This window comes from Malurus melanocephalus, unplaced genomic scaffold (assembly GCF_030028575.1).
Source record: "Malurus melanocephalus ecotype Western Australia unplaced genomic scaffold, MMel_1.1 scaffold_143, whole genome shotgun sequence".
NCBI lineage: Eukaryota > Metazoa > Chordata > Aves > Passeriformes > Maluridae > Malurus > Malurus melanocephalus.
In genome coordinates, this window is record NW_026623375.1 from 205,604 (window position 1) to 225,882 (window position 20,279).

Here is a 20,279-nt window from a genome sequence, read left to right on the forward strand (position 1 = left end):
AGCTCTCAGGGACAAAGCCTATCACACAGTCCTAAAATGGCATTATCACTGTCACTGCAGTGCAGCTATGTTTCCTGTCCTTTCTGTTGCTCTTCAGGGGTTTTTATAAACCCTCAGATCTTTGATGGTTAAAATACTGCTTAATTTGCAGCCTATACATAGATACATGTTGTTAACCTACACCCACTTGCCTTCACATTAATGTTGTTTAGTTCAACTGTCTCTTCTATTACCTTATTGTCTACTTCATGAAATATTTATAGAGAATAAACACATCCATTTCAGACTTTTTTTCACAAGGCTAAGCAATCCAACCTCCCATGGTCTTCTCTTCCTTAGTTTCCCAAGGAGTTGCCTATTTATGTTTAGTGCCTCTGGAAGCCTTTACAGATGTATTCACGTTACACTCAAAATGATGAAGATAATGAGTCCATAACTCTCCTCCAAGACAGCAGCAGAGTATGTAAGACTATACCATTCTTTTACCAAGCTGTTATTTCTGAYACTATTACCACAATGAAATTCAACTTCTTCACTCCATTCACTCCAGTAGGCTGGGTAATCCGTGTAGTTGCACCTGAGACTTGCAACRTAATCATAGCCTCTCTTCAAGGAGCTTGCAGTTATCTCAAAGCTTTTGGCCTGGTAGTTAATTGCTTTTATGGAAACCTGAAAAGAAAGTGAGAAAGTTCACGCTGATTTCTTTCTAAGGTGAAATGTTAGTGACAGCAACTAAATATCAATAGTGTTATGTGTTTCAATRACCTTTCACAAATGAACAAATGAATGTGTATGATACTGCAGTTCATGTCATAGCAGGTGGTATTTGTTACATGGCACTAAGCATGTTCTTCCTCTATCAGAAATCCAGTCCAAAAATGCTGGATGATTCAGAAGGGTATCTGAAGTGCCTCACCTGCCCCACCGAGCCACCAAACTCCAGTTTCTTGATGTCTAAGGAGCAAATGGAACTCAGGGAACAGAAGCATTGCGTTTTCAATTTCAGCCCTGTCTATTGCAAGCAGCAGACCATTTTGGAGTGGCAGTCAGAAGAGTTTCAATCCTCTGACATCCAGCTGAACCATCTTGGGGGCAAAGTGACCTGTGGCAAGTGTGAAATCAGGAACACTGTGGAACTTGCTCTTGCTGACCCTTACACTGTTATTCACAGAGTGACTTTTTAGAGGATATCTGAACGTGAAAGCTCCAGAGACAGAAAATGAAGAGACTGGCTGTCTCTTACCTCTGTCGGGTGCTGCTTCCTCCAGTATTTCACTTCATAGATGACTGGCTGTCCAGASAGCAGGGATGAAGGAGAGCAGCTCTCCTCCCAACTCAGATTGAAGTTACCATTTCCAGCTTTCTCAATGGCAAGATTTTTGGGGGCCCTCGGCTTAACTGTATGTTAAAAAATACAGTTAAGGAGAACAGGGTAACGGGAAAGCACTGATAGAGAGAGGCATTCACCAGAGACCAGAATATCATGGCAGCCAATGCACCTAGCCCTCTTCACTATGCTGCAGCACAAGGAGAGAGAGGCCAAAGCAGAGCAACTTCAGGGTCTTCATGAACAAGCACTGATTCTTGAAGCTGACCGAATGCAAGCACAGCCTTTTGGTGCACTGGATACAGCTTTCAGCCCTGAGAAAAGGGAACAGCCTGTGCCCTGACAGTAGCAGCTGTGGGRCAGGGTGGGCATAGAGCCCCAGTGTCAAGCCAAGCTTCTCCTGGCTCCCTGTCTCTTGGAAATCRATGAGGATTTCTGTTTATTTGGCAGGTAAGCAGCAGCATCAATCAAGTATTCTGAAGAAAACCAGATCTTTGGCCTGCCTAAGGTATGCAAATRGTTTCTCTGAGTATTTAAGATGACAGGCATTATCAACAAGCGCACTGTTCTGACCAAACTGCGGGCCTAGRCAGAGACATGAACTACAGTGTCTACACTCTGTCCTGTGAAAGAGCAGTATCTTTAACTTTTTATCACTGGCTGTTAAAATCCAGCAGCAATTACTGTAAAAAATCTTCTGCTCATGTAGCATGATAAATCAGAGTATGACAGAGACAGGAACTGGAGGAATTTCAGTAGGGATAGCCTAGTTGCCTTCTAGAAACTGAAAGCAGTATGAGTTCTCTTCATTCTGTAAGCCACAAGAAAAATGCACTAACAACAATCTAAGCCCCCAAACTCCTGCTGGCTTGCAGCTGAGATGGTACAGCTAGAGGAAGAASCACTCTCTGCTTTCCCCATTACTTATACTCATTCCTTAAGAATCTAATCCAGAACCGGGTTTCTAAGACAAATGGATTTTGCATTTAAGCTACCACATTTTCCACCTCTGATAAGCAAAAACTGTTCCAGTGACATGAATGAGAAGTTAGCTAGGATGGAAAAGCTTAGAACCACAWGTCCCAGTGACAAAGCCAAGTTCTTACCAACAAGGGCTGGTGTAACATTGTAATTCCACACATCAGTCCCATTGAACTGTAGGGCTAGAATATATGTGAGGCTTGATACAAACAAATCTTCATATATTGTGCAAGTGCAATTTAAACTGKTTTTTTCATTCTCAGGAACACATATGTTTCTGAAAAACAGGCACAGAATTATGTGATGTTTAAAAGAATGTGACACACTATCCTTGAAAAAATGAAATCAAGTTTCCCAGCTAATCAAAAGTGAAACAAACAAGTCAGCTCCCAGAAATGTTTCCAAACCAAAACTGAGATCTCCAAACAACCCACCCACCCAGACACCCCCTCAATATCTGTATCACACAAATGAAAAACTTGACAGAAAGGCTAAGGATTGATCCCAAATACCACCCTCTGTCACRCTGCAGCCTCTAAAGGAGCATACTAACAGCTTGTTAGGATAGAACAGGATTACTGCAGTGTATGAGCAAGGTTATTTGAATGCTGGTGTGGTAAGATCAGAGCAACAGGAGAACCCAGACACATCTTCCTTCGTAAGAGATGACGACTGGCCCTGCTCTGTGCCTGAACATGTGTTAGAGTGCATGCAGAGACAATCACCTGTGCTCCAGAGGAGAATATCTTTCACACAGGCTACAGACAGGTGCGTCACATAAGATCTCTCATGAAGAAGGTAAAACATTGCAGGAAGTTAGGGTTTTGTAAAACTTATAAGAGCCCTACCACTCCTACCAGTAGGACTTGATCCCTCCTCTGTACTAAGAGTGCAGAAAGCTCTACAGAAGAGTAGGCATCAGAGAGTGCTGTTAATTGCAGAAACCCATTTCACCTAAGAGGAAATAATCCATTTTACTTCAAGAGGAATAATCTGAATTACATTTTGTCCCAGACACCCATAGTAGAGGGAGGGAATTAAAGCCAATAGCGGCTACGGGATATAGGAAGCTCTAACAATGGCAGTGTAACATCTTATTCAGCACTTACGACACAGAAGAATCTTCCTTTCTGTACCAGAGCAGGAATTCTTTGGAGCAATTCATTTTTTCAGGCACCTTCCAGTGACAAACCAGCTCTTTGTCATAGTCAGTAAAGCATGCAAATTCTTGTATGTGTCCTGCAGTCGTAACTAGGGAAAAGCAGCATATAATGAGAAGTAAGAGAATTAGAAGACTATATACCTTTTAGTGGACATGATACATAACACAATGGGATCTATAAAATTTGGATTCTAAGTTGTTGGTATATTGACTGCTTAGAAACCTAGAACTGACTGCAATTCACAGTTTCATGAGTGTTCAAATACTTAGCAAATGTTTTGGATTAGTTACTAAGGCTACATATTTATCTTGTAGATAAGAACTATTGTTATTGTGTCCATCCTGGATAGCAGTACCATGTTCGGTTCCTTTTTTTTCTGCATGGTACCCAATGCTTCAAAACTCACCAAAAAAGCAGTAAGTCAAACTTTTGCAACATTTTAACAGTCAGACTGCTTTTTATTTTAAAATATTCATTATCCTGTTGATGTTGTTTATATTCAGTTATCATTTGTAATTTTATTGCTAGTTTTCTTTTTTCACTTTAAAATTTACTTTTAACAGAAGTACTATCACTTTAAGGCCCTTAAGGATGAATGATATTATTTTTACATGTGTTAATCATCTTACACTTCCAGGAATACTTAAATAATTTGAAGCTCTTCCTGCTGTGCTACGCTACAATGACTAACAGTTTTACTTTGTCTTGCCATTTAGCAACCTCATGTCTTTTCAGAACTCAAAATTATATTCTCTGCTCTTTTCCTGTCACCTTCTGACTTTTCCATCTCTACTATACCGTATTTTTTTAAAGCTCAGATATTTGAGAATTTCCTTTTGAAACCATATACAGTACAGGGTTTGTTTCGAGTTTGTGTAATTAAAAAAGGGAACTGAAATACTGAATTTCTTTTTTAAACGATGCTGAAGAAACTTAAAACTTGTAGTTCACTAGGCAAATAAATTCAAACAAAACACTGTAAAATTAAACTTTGATAAAGATCACTTAGGGAAATGAAAAGGTGGGACTAGCTATATTAGACAATCCCACCAATGTGCTCCTGCGAACCTTGATCCTTCTCATTAATTCAAATTGCACTATTTCATAGTACATAAGATAGTAGCTAATAAACCTTCCATTTTGGAGACAAGATATTTTAAATTGTTTTAAAACCAAAATTTTATTTATTTTGGTTTGCTTTATAAAACCAAACGAGACCTAAGAAACTATATACAACTGTGGAACTAGTAAAAAATACAGAGATCAAAGCATGAGATTCATTTTACAGAAAATGAAAATGCATTATTGAAAACCATTAACATATATCCCATTTGTATTTATAACTAAACATCATAAAAGATCAGATAGTGGGGAAGGAGGAGAAGACTTTCCAAACCTGTTTCTCCTTTCTGMAAATTTCTTATTTTTCCTGCCCACACAAAAAAGGTCAATATAAAGAAAAAGAATATAAGAATTTATTCCAGCACATGGATATTTCTGACRTTTGAAGTTACAAATTTTATAGCAGTTAATTAGTGGTGCCTAGTGGTCATGGAAAAATGCTGTCAATATAAACTTCAGTRTAATAATTTAAAATACTGATGAACATACCTTCATTTGCTGTATATGAAAAGAAAAGGATCCACAGGGTATATGGTGCACCACTTGRGAGTCTTGCCATTATTGACACTGGTCAGGTCCAGTAGGAAAAGCTGTGTTGCAGTTCTGCCAACAAAAAAAATAATATAAGCTTACATCCCTGTCTCAGTTAAGGTAAAGGTGTCATTTTTCCCACCACTCTGCTAGATGTTAGAATTCAGATCCCTTGCTGTACCTGCTTYCCACTTCTGGCCCCTAAAATTAGCACATGGAACAACGAGACATGTAGAAGAATAAGGAGAACATAAATGAGCTGGAAAACTTTTCTGCAAAATTTTAATTACAGAGGATATGGGACTGACATTGGCAGTGGACCCACTCTCTTCAGCTACTAGAAAAGTTGCCAGTATGTGAGCAATTAAAAGGGTAAGCACTACACCAAAATCAGTGACAATGTCACCAAAGCCCTATGATTGCAATCAGATAATGAAAGAATTTAAGAATGAAGCGTCTGATCCTACTAACTAAAAAGTTTTTCCCCAAGTCCTATCACTGGTATCCTGATAATCTGAGTATCACCCTCTTAAAAATATTTTTAGCAAAGAACTCTGAACATTGCTCCAACAGAATGAAGATTCATTAAAACATGAAATAATTAGAAGTTGTAAAACACGTAACTAATCATGATATAACCAGCACAATTTTGAGAAGGAAAATAACCCAGCTTTTATGATCCTAAACATGGCAAAATTTTAGATAAATTGAAAAGATAAAATAATTCATTTCAGACTTAAAAATAGCAAGTGTCCCCAAGATGTCTTTACCAATGTAGCCACTTAATGGAAAATCATATTCTGCCTAAGATGTGGCTACCAGCTTTCTTATCACTACAAATGGTTGTGATGCACTTAAAATCCTGGTAAATTTGTAGGTGAAGTCATGCTAACTAATATGCTTTTGGCTTTGCATTCAGTACAAAGAGGGATAAAATTTGTTCAGCAGCACATTGTTAACACACAACCCTTTGGTCCCTTCCTCTGATGTGCTTGGAATTTTCTAACCTCCATGTCTGGACAGTGTTCTTGCTGTCTGCAAGCTTCAGCTGCTCTGTTGACATCTGTAGAGCTCCCAGGTAGCATGTTAGTTTTAATCTCAAAGCCTCACAATCCTCTCAGTGTGGCACAATAAAGAAAAGACAATAGAATTCCTCTGAAGATCTCCTTCAGCAGGTGAATGGTGCTGATGTTCTGCAGAAACATGGTCAGATTCTGAAGCAGAAGAGCCCACTGAAAGGTATTTGTGGACAGTGGTTCAWTAACCTCTGCTCCAAGCCAAYCACAGCAACAGAACCACGTTTCRTGTGTCTGACAGAGGCAAGTCTRTCTGTCTGTCTGTAAATGTCCATCTTAGAAGTTAAGGGATAAAGACCCTGTGAGTGAAAACAGAGGATCAGAATGAAGACTCCTCTGTGACCTTCTCTGGGGCGCTAYTACTCTCCTCATCTAGTAATAAAGGACATGCCTGAAAGACAATTTCTCATAAGAACTTGAGAAAACTATTACTCAGGAGCTGGGATTTGCACATTCTGAGATAGATGAAATGTGACTAAGCATAGTAATACATTTTTTAAAAAGAACACAAGCGCCTTTGCTGCTGCTCAGAAAAAAAAGAGCCAACTGCTCCAGCATTAAAAAAAAAATCCTTCTTTTCCCTTTTTCCTGGAATTCTCAAGAGAGGAAGAATTCACTTTCGTAATACTGCCACATGACTGGAGTTCCAAGAAACTCTTAGAACTCTYAAAGTTTTGGCACAGAATCCTGAACTACATAAGCATGTCCAAACGAGCAGATGGCAGACCAAAACCATCTTCTCATGGAAGAATGGATCTGCCTATGTGGATGAAAATGGATGTAAGCCATAGCTTTAACGAAATGCTAAAGGAGAACATTTTAAAACATTCACATTAAAACATTCTTCTACCTGTAACCTCTTAAGCTTTTCATTATACCACACAATGAAATATCAATCYTAAAAAAGTATGTAACATGTACAGACAATACTAAAATTGCAGCAAACATAGTATCCTGACATATCTGAGGAAAGTAAATTGTAAAGACATAAGTGACTTCCCCAAAACCAGGAAAKAAATCTYWGTCGGGGTTAGAAGCAGATCCACAYGATTACTGRCATAAACTACATGTTTAGATCACTYAAYCTTTCTGTTTCTTRAAAAAAAAWTAKGATGTGATTMAAAYKATTTCATTTACTATCAAGAAAAAAGGTACTAACTTTTGGTTCGGTCTTCTATGGAAATTACGGTCACATTTTTTAAACAGATATAATCTGCAAAACTGTTAYRCTCAAAGAGTAACTCCTGCCTAAATCACAGAGGTCCGATATCRCACAAGATTGGTTTGTACAGCTGAAGCATCACTCCCTGTTTAAAACTGTCTCTTTTTAAAAGTGCAGCACATATTATCTTACTCTTTCTAGTTTAAAGCAGTGGCTGCAAACGTAAACTATAATGAGACAAAGTGGTACATGGCAAAACAGAAGTTTCATCAACAGATTCTGTATAAAACCTTATAAAGAAAACCCGTGCAGAGTGTAATGCATTCTGATAAGAAACCGCTCCCCCTGATGCCGCGTTGAGCCCCTTTCGGAGCTCGGCACCAACCTCCCCGAAGCTCTGCGGGCCCGAGCCCCGGGCTGGGCAATGCCGGGAACGGCTCCGGCCGGGAACCCGGGACAGGCGGGGCTGTGCCCACCGAGCAGCACATCCGGCGGGAACCGCACTTAAAATACTGTAAAAGGTGCACCCGAGTTAAACAACCCCAAGGAAAGAAAAGCGCTTTTGGCCGCGGGCTCCAGCAGGAGCCGCCCATAGGACAGGGCCCGGGATCTCCACCCGGCCAAGCTCCGGAGGGAGCACGGACCTTCCGCCTTTCCCAGAACCGGCGCGGCGGAAAACACAGACCGCACAAAGGGCGCGCCAAGCGCACGTAACGAGAAAGAGCCGGTCCTGCCGCCGGGACGAAGAGGCCGCCGGACGTACCTTATCTTGTCCGACTCCCGCACCGGGCTCCCGACCGGGGTGATCCCGACCCCGCACACGGCGATACCCCACACCCGGCCCGGTCCGACGCCATCCGCCCCCACACAGCGCCCGTCCGGGGCGGCGCCGGCTGAGGGGAAAGGGGCGGGGCGGGCCCGGGGGCGGGGCTATAAATGGTCGGGGACTGTAAATGGGCGGGGCTATAAATGGGCGGGGCTACAAATGGCGGGGCTATAAATGGGCGGGGCTATCGATGGGCGGCGCGCGCAGCTATCGCTGAGCTGTGGAGGAGAGGCAGGTGAGAGGGTGGCGTGAGGGGAGTGGAGCCGCGGGGAGAGCCTCGGTGGGTGCGGGTGAGCTCCGGTGGTTTCTGGTAAGCCTCGGTGGGTGCCGGTGTGCCTCGGTGGGTGCGGGTGAGTCCCCGTGGGTCCGGGTGAGCTCCGGTAGTTTCTGGTGTGCCTCGGTGGGTGCCGGTGTGCCTCGGTGGGTGCGGTGGGTCCCGGTGAGCTCCGATGGGTTCTGGTGAGCCCGGGTGAGTCCTGCTGAGCTCCCGTGGCTCCGGGTTAGCTCCGGTGGGTCCTGGTGGGCTCCCGTGGCTCTGGGTAAGCTCCGGTGGGTCCCGGTGTGTGCCGGTGGGTTCTGGTGAGCCCCGGTGGCTCCCGGCAGGGCCGAGGGCCGGGTGGTTTTCCGGGCCATTTCCCCGGCCGTTTGCCCCTTCGGCTGCGGCGAAGCGGCGGGGCCGGAGCTCAGTCAGAAGCGGGCAGTGGTCGGTACATTGGCCAGTGAATTTCCTGAGCTGCCTATAGTTAGTTCAGGCCTTCTTCGAAACCTGTAGACGATTATTTTCAGTCCGAAGTTACCCGCTCTGATTGTGCTCAAATCAGGCTGTGTGRGGAGCAGGCGCTTTATCCAACATAGAATCGCAGRCAGTGTTGTATTTGTCAGCCAACASTGTTATTTYCAGGCTTGGGGGTGTAGATKTTAGGCTTGGGGTATTGCAGATACCGTCGGAGAAGGTAGCGGTTAATGGAACGTTGTGTAATGGTCAGTGGGGCGTTGAGAGCTCTCTTAACCACCCTTCCTCACAAGTCCAGTCCAGTTAGTTCAGCAATGTACTGTGCCGCTTCAATGTAAACCACACCGTACAGAGATCATGATCAAAGTTTAGATGCTCAGTGATCATCAGGGATGCCTAAAGACCCTCCAGGAAGACCGTCTGAGACTGTGCAGACTCAAGTGTCGATATGTGTATCACCTTGAGCCAACTATGCACCTCAAACAGGAGTCATGCCCCTGTGTATCTAGTGCTTCAATAAAGTATAGCCTCCTTCATAATTCTACACCGGTGTTAAGGAGTTTTACTCCTGATTTTGGGTGACAGCAACACAATGCCTATGTTGTTCTTTTCTGTAGCTAAAACTAGTCGGATGCTGTCTTTTGCACCCTTGCAGAACCTCAGAGCTGGTCACCCTCTGCATTCTGAGGACGACCTGGGGATCTGCTTTTTTTGCTCTCATTCAGTGTAATAGAGTTTAATTGAAATCTTGTGTACCCTTGGACTGTATATTCTTAATTTGCATGAACATGTGTATTAATTCCCTCTTGCACCTTTTGCAGCACTTGATGCCTGGTAAAACACTGTGATGGCAGCTCAGATGACCAATGCTCATCGACGGTTCTTGCARGTTCTGATGTCTAATGGGATAACAGAAGCATCACAGGCCAGGAAATTACACCAGCACTGCTGTGAAATTGATAAAGGTGKGTCTGTTTTGGTGATGAAAGAAGTGGGTTTTTTTTCATGGTGCAGCTTACAAATAATTAGATTTCTGAAGGGCACACGCTAGCTAAAAAAACTGTTACGGTGTGTTTCCCCTCTTTCTTGAAAGATAAAATGACATAGCAAAGAGTAAACTAACTTCTAATCAGGCCAGATTCATATTTAGTACTTTTTATTTTTCAGGGTTGCTTTTGATAGGTTGTACATATAAATGGTTTAAAAAGAAAATTTTTGACTCTGGAAGTACTTCAGTATAGTGAATGTTTGTAAGTAAATGCACTTCAGTTATTTCTCTCAGGTCTTGGGGGAGAAGTGACTGCTGTAGAAACCTTTCAGTGAGAATGAGGTTTCTTTGTGAATTGCTGTGCTTTTTTTTTCCCACTTCACCTCCACTGTATTGTCCATTCCAAGTCCTGGAAACTGTGCCTCTGTCAGGCTTAGGAGACTCCCTGCGCCATGGCACCATGCTACCCACTCTGCAGGGACTCTGCTGGTTTTCTATGAATTTGTATCTACTTACCCATAGATGTGAGGTCAGAATGAAATACTCAATTTGTGTGTCTCCTGAGTCAGGARCTGTAACTTGACCTACTTCTTAGAKGCTAAAATTGTGAAGTGCAACTTTTGGTGTGCTCTAACCCCTGTTCATTTTTTTATGGAGAGTTTTTATCCCTTTTTTCTCACATAAGATCAAATTGATCTATTTGGCAGAATTCTGCCTTACACAGTTTTAGCACTTTTACCTGGGAAAAAAATGTTTGACATAAAAATATCTGCCTGATGTGTAATTGGCTTCTCTCAGTGTATGTTTTTTCTCATTTATTTTCAGTTTATTACGCACATGATAAACTGGATGATTTCATCAGCACTATTAACAGCCACCTGCAGCCTCTGTTTATGCAGATCCGGAAAGGAATATCGGAGGAAGATGGGAGAGCACATTATGCTGTAGTAGGTACCTGTGTTTGTGTGGGGCTGGCAGCAGCTGCAGGAGCTGGTGGGAGGATAAACTGCCACAGTCCAGATGTGTGGGAAGAGGACATGGCAGYAAGGATGACAGCAGTGTTGGAGTTACTCAGCGTAAACATTGCTTAAGTGCTGAAGTGTGAGATTTCTTTTTCACAGGAGACTCTTTCCTGAGACAAATTTTTGAACTAGAAAACACAGAGAGTCCTCCAACATCAGTTTTCTTTTTCTCCCACTCAAAAATCAACCTAGCACAAAAGGATTGATGAGGAGTGGCCTATAAGAAGTTTCCCCAGATGATTTGCAATGTTCATGTCAGAGAAGGAAGGTTATCTAGTAATTTCAAAAGAACCTACAGGAGATATTCTAACATTAGCAGCTACTTTTGACCTTTCCTTTTGCCAGTTACATTGAGCTAATAAGAGTAGTAGCATGTGTAATAAGAGTAGAAGACACGGGCAGCTGTTTTTCACAGTGAAAATGTGACTGATACCATAGTTCCTGTGATATGTCAGCTCTGCTGCAGTACTGTCAGTCCTGGGGGCTTGTGTTGTTGAGTAGCTGGGCAGAGGCAGCTGTGGAGAATTTGTGGCTGGAAGATCAGGGCTTGTGAAGAAAGGACTTGAATACCATTGAGTGCCCCTCAAAGAACTAACGTTTATGTTAATTGTAAGATGATGTATTCTTTACCTCAGGGAGTCTTCTACAGTTTCTGGTGTAAAACTGCAACGGCACCTCATATCAATTTATTTTTTGTAGGTGAATTTGGCAGAAACAGAAGTAACTAAAATGGCATCTGACTATACAGAAACTGAATTAGAATTGTTCAGAAAAACAGTAAGTATGTCCGTTATCACTTAGTAAATGACATAATTTGTGARGGTATCATCTTAAAATAAATAGAAATGAATGGAGATATGGTTGAGGAAGTCCTTGCCATTGTACCTAAGTTTATCTGAGRTCAAATGGGCAGGGTGGGCAGGCATGAAAGTATGTGCAAGTAATGATTCACTGTTGGAAGTCAGTTATGGGTAAGGCAAAATCAGCACCAGGGAACAGCTCTTTGGGATTAGGGTCTTGATATCCTGCTTTTAGTTAGACAAACAACTTCCTTCAGGATTTTCAGTCATGATTGCTGAGTTCTTCTCTGGCTTCAGTAGTTTAGTAAWATACAGTAGTTTTTAATGCTACTAACATACAAAATTAATTTGCTGATTTTAATATAAACATTTGTCTATGGTTATTGAGGTTTTCCCTCAAAAKAACTTTGACAAAGAGCAGATAAAAAGAAATGGATCAGTCTCTACTGAGTGTTCTATGGGGTCCCTGAATGCAGCTTCATTTAGGCAGCATGTACACTTCTATTTGTGGAAACTTTTTCTTGGCAAAGATCAAAAYTGTCAAGGCGACAATGATTGTTTCAGCTTTTGGCCTTTGTTTTATGGTTCTGCTTCAAGCCATACAGAGATACTGTAGTATCTCTCCCATATGGATGCTAAAAAACTGCACATTACCATATTACTGTAAGGTATGTCTGTCTAATTGCAGTGTTTCTAATACTCGGCAATGTCTCTTCCTACAGATGGACCTAATAATTTTATCAGAAAATGGCTTTGCCTCATCTACAGATATTTTAAACTTGGCTGACCAACTTAAGACAAAGAAAATGAAGAAGAAGGAAGCAGAACAAGTGCTGAAAGTTTTTGTGGAGGATAAGTGGCTCTCTGAGGTAACTACATTTAAGTGTTTGTAGTTCATTAGATCCAGCTAACATGTTCTTACAGATGTGTTGGCTGAAACTGGAACTGATTCTTGAATGAATGATGGCAAAAATGGGTTTATGGGGCCTGTGCTTACTTCTGCTCCAATGAGTTTTGCAGAAAAGGAAGTAGACTTACAAGGAACAAGGGCTTGGATAGGTCTGTACAGGACCATATGGTTCCAGTTTTCTTATAACTGAGCTAGGGTGGGATTGTGTGTCCAATGCTGCCTAGTGACAGCCAGACATCCTTTGTACAACAGCAGCACAGCATCCTTCAACCTGGAACAAGAGCTGGGAAAAGCTCTTCAGAGTGATCAGTGCTGTTAGTTACATGCAGAATTTCCTGAAAAGGAGTAAGGCCAGACATGTTGAAAATTCCTGTACTGGAAATGCAYGAGCCACTGTGCACATGGTTACATCTGCTTTATTTCATGAGAGAGCAGTGGAGATGAGCTTACCATGTGGACACTGTTGTTGCTTGCCAAGTGAGACCTTAATCCCTTCTGCTGAAGTAATTGCATCATAGATCTCCAACCTGCTGCTACACTGTAACTTACATGTTAATTTGATTTGGCAGAGATTTCCAAAGATGCCTTAAGCAGGAAATGCCTAGATTCTGTCGAAAGCCTGGARAATTTCCTCTAATATGTAAATATTAGATCTCTCTATTAAGGAGAACATGCTTCCTCATCTATACTTTCCCAGGACTAGATCTCTGTTAAAGGTGTGGGATCTTTATTCTGCTCCTCTAAACAAAGGTGTTATGCTATTTCAAAAGTTTTCGGGTGTTGCATTGTACCAGCATGTTAGTTCCATGAGGGTAGAAAAATGTATTAACAGGTAGTTAGTAAAGTCAAAAAAGGTAAAAAGAATTAAAAGAAATTCTTCATCTCAACTTTTGCTTCCTTAGAAAAATGGAGAATACACTTTGCATACTCGTTGCATAATTGAGATGGAACAGTACATTCTCAGCAACTACCAGGATGTGGCAAGGAAATGTAACATCTGTCACAGCCTCGCCATCCAGGTAACGTATTTTCACCTCAGCCAATGGACTCACGTGGTCATAGCTGAGGTTTGTGATATATGCCCTTGGGTATTAGGTAGGCACTAAAAAAATCTTGGTCTCGTAATCTCATCATGGTGGTCAGGTATTTTGTAAAAAACCCTTTTATTTCATTGTAGGCATTTTATCTTCTGTCTTTACAAATAAAATTGTCTTGGAGCAGTRTCTCCAAGTACAAAATTGTGGAAAGTGCACTCCCACAATGAGGAACATGGTTGTGCTGTCTGGCTTTCTAGACTTTTTAAAAGATGAACCCCTGATGCTGAAAGATGTGAGATGTTAGCAGTGTCCTCTTTGGGCCTTACCAACAGACACCTTCATGTGACACATTCCTTCTTGGTCCTGGGATTTTAATTCAGGAATTGCTTGTGTTTGGATCTCAAAAGGAACATGTGTGCTACGTAGAACATGCTAAGGCACTCTCTTTTGATAGYTGGGACATTACCAGTTTAGTCTTGYRTAAGTGGTWACAGCCTGAATTCCTRTTCCAAAACKGCTACATTTTCTTGCTCTGTRTGTCTTCTRATCTGTCCAACTRAYRTGCTTCCATGCTAYTTTTTCCACCCCAATTTGTCTCTTGTGCTGCACTGAAATTGTTGCCTTTCAGGCTAAATTTTGCCCACATAGGGAAACAGTATTTCCTAGTGYACAGAAAAATACCTCCTTTTACCATTTATCAGCTTTGATTGTTGAACGTGTCCACCACCTATATTGTGGGAACCATTCTTTGGAACAAAGCATTGCATATCTGCAGCCCTTTGTAACAACTTTCTCTTAAATAGAAGCACAGTTTTGAAAGATTTTCTGAATCAACACTCCTGATTTCAGAGCCAAGTATGYGAATGCTGTGGAATTGGAATGCATTTACCTTGTGTCAGAAAGTACTTCAGAGGACAGACTGAACCCCGCTGTCCCAAGTGTAATGAATTCTGGTCTTGTGACCTCCCAGGTATGAAGTGACCTTTTTTTAAAAAAATTGAATGTAATATACTAGGAAATGGTCAGTGGCATTGCCTGTATTATTTATTACYGTGAGTGTCAGCTATTTCTGACTTCAGCTGTATGTTGCAGACCCYATGGATGTTTTTTTATAACTGTCCTTGGGAGGTGGGGAGGGCAGAGAAGACACACACTATGACACTAAAACTTCTGGAAATGCTGAGCTTCTAAGAATCTCTTTGGAATTCCTCCATTTCTCCAGGGAAATTGGAGATTGTGAACAGCAACACAGGAATATACATACATACATATATATATATATATATATATATAAAGCATTTTAGAAAAGGAGCATAGTATAGTGTACTATACAATAGTATCCTTTTTTAGTGTTGTCCATTAACTTTCCTTTGGTTTTCCTTACAGGTACGAGTCAGATGGGCTCCCATACTCACCACAGAGCTCATTCTCAGGCCTAGCTGATGCCAGTAAAATTTGATGTCARTGACATCTGTTTGCCCCCACTCTGGCAGAACAGCCAGACTGTATTGTATTCATTAGTAACAGTGGTCAGTKTATTATTTTCTAAAATTCTAAGAATTTTACAATAAAACTATCATTGACTTTCCTGTTCACAGTAATGCCTGCACAGCTTTCTTGGASGTTGTTTTGTGTTTGTAATTCTCCATATTCTTGGGTTGGCACTCTTAGTGCGTGTTTGGGGATGAAAGATGCAAATATTTGAGTCAGTCCTGCAAGCTCAACTCTCAAAAGGAGCCTTTCTCAGCATGTACTCCCTATTGGTACAGAGATTGTGCAACTGAATTTGTACTATGGAAATGACACCTGCTGTAGCACCTCAAGCAGGTGAAAAATCAGTGCAGTATGTGTAAGGCAGCTGGCTGAGTCTGTGACCTAGGGCTGGAGYTGGAACACTTGTAGTTGGCAGTGCGGTTGTTTTGTCTCTTCTTTAGAAGCAGAACAATTTGTCTTGATGTAAGGCCAGGTCATGAGCAGCTGTGCTCAGTAAGGAGGGAGTATTGCCACAGAATGATTGGGAAGCAGTAGGACTGGACTTGGGGCACTCATAGCTTACATCTGCGAAGTGCTGAAAAACTTAGGATAGTGAGATTCTTTAGGTTTTAAGTCCTGGCACTTCTGTCTGCAGTTTTAAGTAAAGATGCTTTTTCCTTTAAGAGTAAGTTGGAAAGGAGCCAAAGACTGGCTGTTGCTAGACACCAGACTGAAATGGCAGCATTCCTGTCCTTGGTAGAGATGTCTGACACTGCAGAAAGGCTGTGTCAGCAGTTCAGGTGATGGTTAATCAAAGTATAATTAAATTTCAGTTTATCTAACTGCACTTAAACTATGGATTAATTTTAATTATGTTCTAGGCTTTTAACATGATGTGGTTTAGGAATGGTACTCCTCAAATTAGTATTCCCACCAAAACACTCCAAATCATGAGATGCTTGCTGACTCCCTTCTCCTCCTACCTCACCATTCATGGTGATGAGAATTGGGAGGCCCAAAACATAAAGATTGTGAGTTGCAATAACAACAATTTACTGGAAACAGTAATGGAATAAGAAAAAGTACATTAAGAGCAACCATGTCAATTACAAAGTGTACAAGAGAGATAAAATATTCACACAGAAGTGTAACTCAATCACTAAGAGACCAAGRAGCCCACAGCAGTGGCTGGCTGAGGTGGTACAGAATAACCTCTGGGTCTTGGCCACGTCCCTCCTGGCTACTGCAAAAATTAACCCTGTCCTGGCCAGAAACAGGACATGAGTAACTTTTTCTATGCAGGAGACTAGTACCTTGCTTGGTGTTAGCTTAATTTTTTAATGCACTGAACCTCTAAGTAGCACCATCTCTCTAGCTAACTCCAGGGTCTGGTGTTACTAAATCCAAGTAGAAGATAACACTGCCCTGGTGTTTCAGACAGAGGCTGAGGCAGAGCCCTGGCAGAGCCCATACACTCGGCTCTTTCCGAGAGATGCACACACAGGATGATGATGTAATATAGGCTCTTTAGGAGTTATTAGAAACATCTACAAAAATCATGTAGATTCTTTCTGTTCACCTGTTGTGACTCCTTCTTGATGCTTTAGCAAGAGTTTTTTTGGTTTTTGGATTTGCTCACCTCTAACCTTTCCTGAGAGGAAGATGCTACTTCCCTGATTTTTAATTCCCATTTCACTGCTGCTGACTACAGTTCAGMGCTATGACCACCAGAAACTGACAGAGAAGCTGAGCTCAAGCGATCGCACATAGTGCCAATATTTAACTGGAATAAACAGAATCTGTCCAGGCATCAGMATGCAGGACTGAAATGCAGCCTTTGGGAAATTTGGAAACTTGACCAAATCTGGATCTTCCACATCAACCTATAAAAAAACACACAAYCATCAAAAGAATGTCTTTACTCAAATATGTATCAGTACTGATACAAAAAAATCAGACAACTATTTACCTGACTAGTGTTGTGAAGAATTTGGCTTTCATGTGGGTAGAGGTTTTCTGAATCTTGTGGGGAACAGAGACGGATATACTTTCTTCCAAATACCTGTATATAATAAATGTTTTCCATTGGTCATTAACTGGCCCATTACTGGAAGCTGTGGGCCATAGCTGGCATTTAACTGTAAATACTGTATTAATGGCATGTGTAGAGTAACTAGAGTACATACCTGAGCTAAAAAATTTTGCTGGGGATCCTGATGAAGAGGTGAGATTGTTCCTCCTGGACCAAACCAAGCATTAATGGTGATGTCATCTTCTTCCCCTTCCCCCAAGCAGCAGTAGTCAGGGATACTGATATCCTCTTTCAGTTCTGGGATCTRTTTCCAGAAAGAAAAATACATCAAAAAGGGTACGTGCTGACTTGCCAAACATGGAATTCATAGAACAGATGAGCAAGGCTGGACACAAAGAAAACAAATGAGTGGCTGGTCCAGCAAGGGTASGAGACCTGCTAGGAATCTGCAAGAAATGTTCTCACACTTTCTAGTGAGAAACTGCTCTAGTGAACAGATTCTGTTGGAAGAAGAAGCGAGAGAAAGATCCTTTGCTTTTGCAGAAACCAGAGACACCCACAAGAATAAGTATGGTTGCTCTTCATGGGAAAGGAGCAGCTGATCTATACTATGCTTGCTTCTCGTGAGATTCCTTTTTATGTCTCCACCAACCTAAGATTTGGTAAACATATCAATGTTGAAGTCTGTTTCCTGTCCAGATCTCTTCCCTGACTTACACAGTCTTTGAGGAAATGGGCTTTCTGGGTGTTATCCCCCTAAGTATTTGCTACCTTGTACTGAAAGAGCTCCAGGATTGAAGGTCTTCATCCAAAAAGGGTTTTGTTTCCTTGTCTTTCAGCCAAATGGAACAAACYTCTCCCTCAATTCCTTCAAATCATGAGAATAGAAACTTAAGAATTACTGTGAATACTCCAYATGCTCTTCAATCTAGTGCAGTCGACATCCTCAGAGACAACTTGTGCTACAAAAGGAACACGTGACTGTAGGAAGATAAAAACATTCACTYATTTTTACCTGATCAAAAAGCTGGTGCTGGGCAAGGTATCCTACATTGTTCTGAAATGACAGCAGAGAAAGAAAAAACACAGTGACATAGAGTACAAGACAGTCAGTTAATTTCCTTACAGGTGAATAKAATTTACTTATCATCCATTCCCAGTGTCCTATTTTGAGTACTGTAACTATTTCAACATATAAGGGGTCCTCAGAAATATCAACTTTCAACTCCAGTCAAATGGTGAGAGTATAGGTGTGTCTCCACAGTCAATAAATCATCCAGCTCGAGTTACTGAAGCAAGCTGGGACTCCCTATGGAATCTCTTTAATTCAGAGTTGTGTTTACAGYGCACCCCCTCCCTTGACATCACCTCTGCGTATGTTTGTTGTAAGCAGAACTGTTGTCTGTACCAGTACCATGCTGCTGTGTTTGAGATGAAACAAACGAGTGTAACAGACCTCATCCACGATATACTGCCTGATGAAGTCACTGACAGTCATGAGCTGCTGAGACCATTCCTCATCTGTGTACCGAGCGCCCAACTCCACAGGGACTGTGCGGCACCCTGCGACTTGACAAAAATAGTCCACACTGAAATAAAGAAAGCTCCATTACCTTCTATACTGCTCTTACTAATTTTGAATGTAAGGCAATCAATCCAAATCAGCCTTATAGGGTAATAAAATTATACTACCCCAAGTTTCTCCTGTCTAAACACAACCAACCAGAGGTAAAAGGCAGCAGAAAAGAGTGCAAGCAGCAAGGAAATCAGCAGGCAAGTTTGTGTGTACATTACCCCAAAACCGTCTGTTTTGTTTGGGTTTAAAAGCTTGTTTGCCTCAATTAACTGTTTTTTCCTTCCCAACTAAAAATTTAAGCTGCTACTGTCTCTTGGCAAGGGATAGCAAATTTTTTTCCTGCCTGCTGCCGCATTTGATAAAACGTATCTTTYTAATCATTAATACTAGATCAACTCTGTCAGTGTCTATACAGGTGCCAATAATACCCATTACAGTTACAGCCAGAGGGATTRGTTTGATGGGTGAAATACATCTCTCCATGGACAATAGTACTAATTAAATTGAGAAGTTAATCTGTTTAAGTGTCTAAAGTTAACCAGTGCAGTACCTTGCCTTAAAAATTAATAAAGCCCCTATGAAATAACAAGTGTGTTCACCTAATTTTACTTTTGGCTGTTGAACAAAAGTAATTACTCAAACTAGGCATGAGTGGATTTTCCCCTAGGGAATCATGACCTTCACCTCACAAATACTCAGTGCTCGGTATTGGAAATGTGGGCACCATTGCTTATGTTACCGAGGCAGCACAATGCTAACACACTCCTGCACAGTGGTGTTTGAAATGCAACACTCAAACACAAAACTGAACAAACATCAGTGCTCGGACTTATGAATGAAAAGGTCAATTGTGCTTACTCATGGCTCTGAAATTCACTTTCCATGGCATTAATTATYGGCAAGTTCCAAGGGGTAAAAACCACTGATGTGTGCATGACACAGATCCCCTGAGCTGTGAGCAGCTTGCTGGCACTTTGCAATGTGCACTCCTTGTGAGTCTCTCAGGTGAGCAATACATGGCAGCAGCAATTTGCCATTGGGTTCTCAGGACAGCTGCAGGCTGGGCAGAGTGCAGCCTTCACCCATGAAGAATCAGAGGCTGGGCAAAGGGTCACCTCTGCCCCGAGACAGTCCRGCACCTGCTGTGTGATGCTCTCAATGCTCTGAAGAGCTTCCTTCATCTAAGCAACTTCAACACAGCAGCAGGACAGTGCTGCTAGCAAGATGCCCTGCTCACAGCATCCATCCTCCATTTATCGGGCATCAAGACATCCAATGCAGGGAACGATCGTGCCTTTACTTGGACAGGGAAGGAACTTATTTCTCACCTCCACTTCTTCATACACGGCCAGTGGTCCATGACGCCCTCAAGGACCACGGGCCGCTGGGGAATGAGGTAGTTGTCTCTGAAGTGCTCCAGCGAAGGGCAGCGAAGGTGCGGAATCATCTCTTCCGGCTGCAGCGCGGGGGGCGGCGGCGGCGGCTCCGGCCGGACCCTCTGGAATGGACGTTCGCCCTCA

At 42.0% G+C, this 20,279-nt stretch overlaps 3 protein-coding genes across 7 annotated transcripts in view; 1 reads left to right on the plus strand and 2 right to left on the minus strand.

Moving 5' to 3' along the window:
- IL4R (interleukin 4 receptor) overlaps positions 1–8,172 on the minus strand; it is a 12,104-nt gene extending 3,932 nt beyond the window's left edge. Inside the window, exons 1-6 of the mRNA XM_057371171.1 lie at positions 8,126–8,172; positions 5,083–5,196; positions 3,418–3,559; positions 2,434–2,585; positions 1,244–1,398; positions 513–669 (exon numbers count right to left, since the gene is read on the minus strand). Coding sequence (XP_057227154.1) covers positions 513–669; positions 1,244–1,398; positions 2,434–2,585; positions 3,418–3,559; positions 5,083–5,152 — 676 coding nt within the window. The 5' untranslated portion in view covers positions 5,153–5,196; positions 8,126–8,172. The remainder of the gene's footprint in view (positions 1–512; positions 670–1,243; positions 1,399–2,433; positions 2,586–3,417; positions 3,560–5,082; positions 5,197–8,125) is intronic.
- A 227-nt stretch (positions 8,173–8,399) lies between these two features.
- Positions 8,400–15,573, plus strand: NSMCE1 (NSE1 homolog, SMC5-SMC6 complex component). 5 transcript variants are annotated; one of them, XM_057371177.1, is made up of 8 exons: positions 8,400–8,423; positions 9,743–9,886; positions 10,735–10,856; positions 11,631–11,708; positions 12,454–12,600; positions 13,544–13,660; positions 14,528–14,648; positions 15,065–15,573. In XM_057371177.1, the coding sequence occupies exons 2-8, from the start codon at positions 9,769–9,771 to the stop codon at positions 15,115–15,117; spliced, it is 756 nt and encodes a 251-aa protein (XP_057227160.1). In that variant the 5' UTR covers positions 8,400–8,423; positions 9,743–9,768; the 3' UTR covers positions 15,118–15,573. The 5 variants fall into 5 exon arrangements, with proteins under 5 accessions (XP_057227160.1, XP_057227158.1, XP_057227159.1 ...); XM_057371175.1 differs by having other exon boundaries at positions 8,414–8,468; XM_057371176.1 differs by lacking the exon at positions 8,400–8,423 and adding an exon at positions 8,433–8,478.
- A 55-nt stretch (positions 15,574–15,628) lies between these two features.
- On the minus strand, positions 15,629–20,278 carry KDM8 (lysine demethylase 8; the record flags this gene model as incomplete). The annotated part of the gene is made up of 6 exons (XM_057371244.1): positions 15,629–17,034; positions 17,121–17,213; positions 17,338–17,487; positions 18,199–18,240; positions 18,640–18,772; positions 20,088–20,278. Coding segments are annotated over 6 exons (774 nt in total), but the record flags the coding sequence as incomplete, so codon positions are not given.
- Position 20,279: the final 1 nt, after the last annotated feature.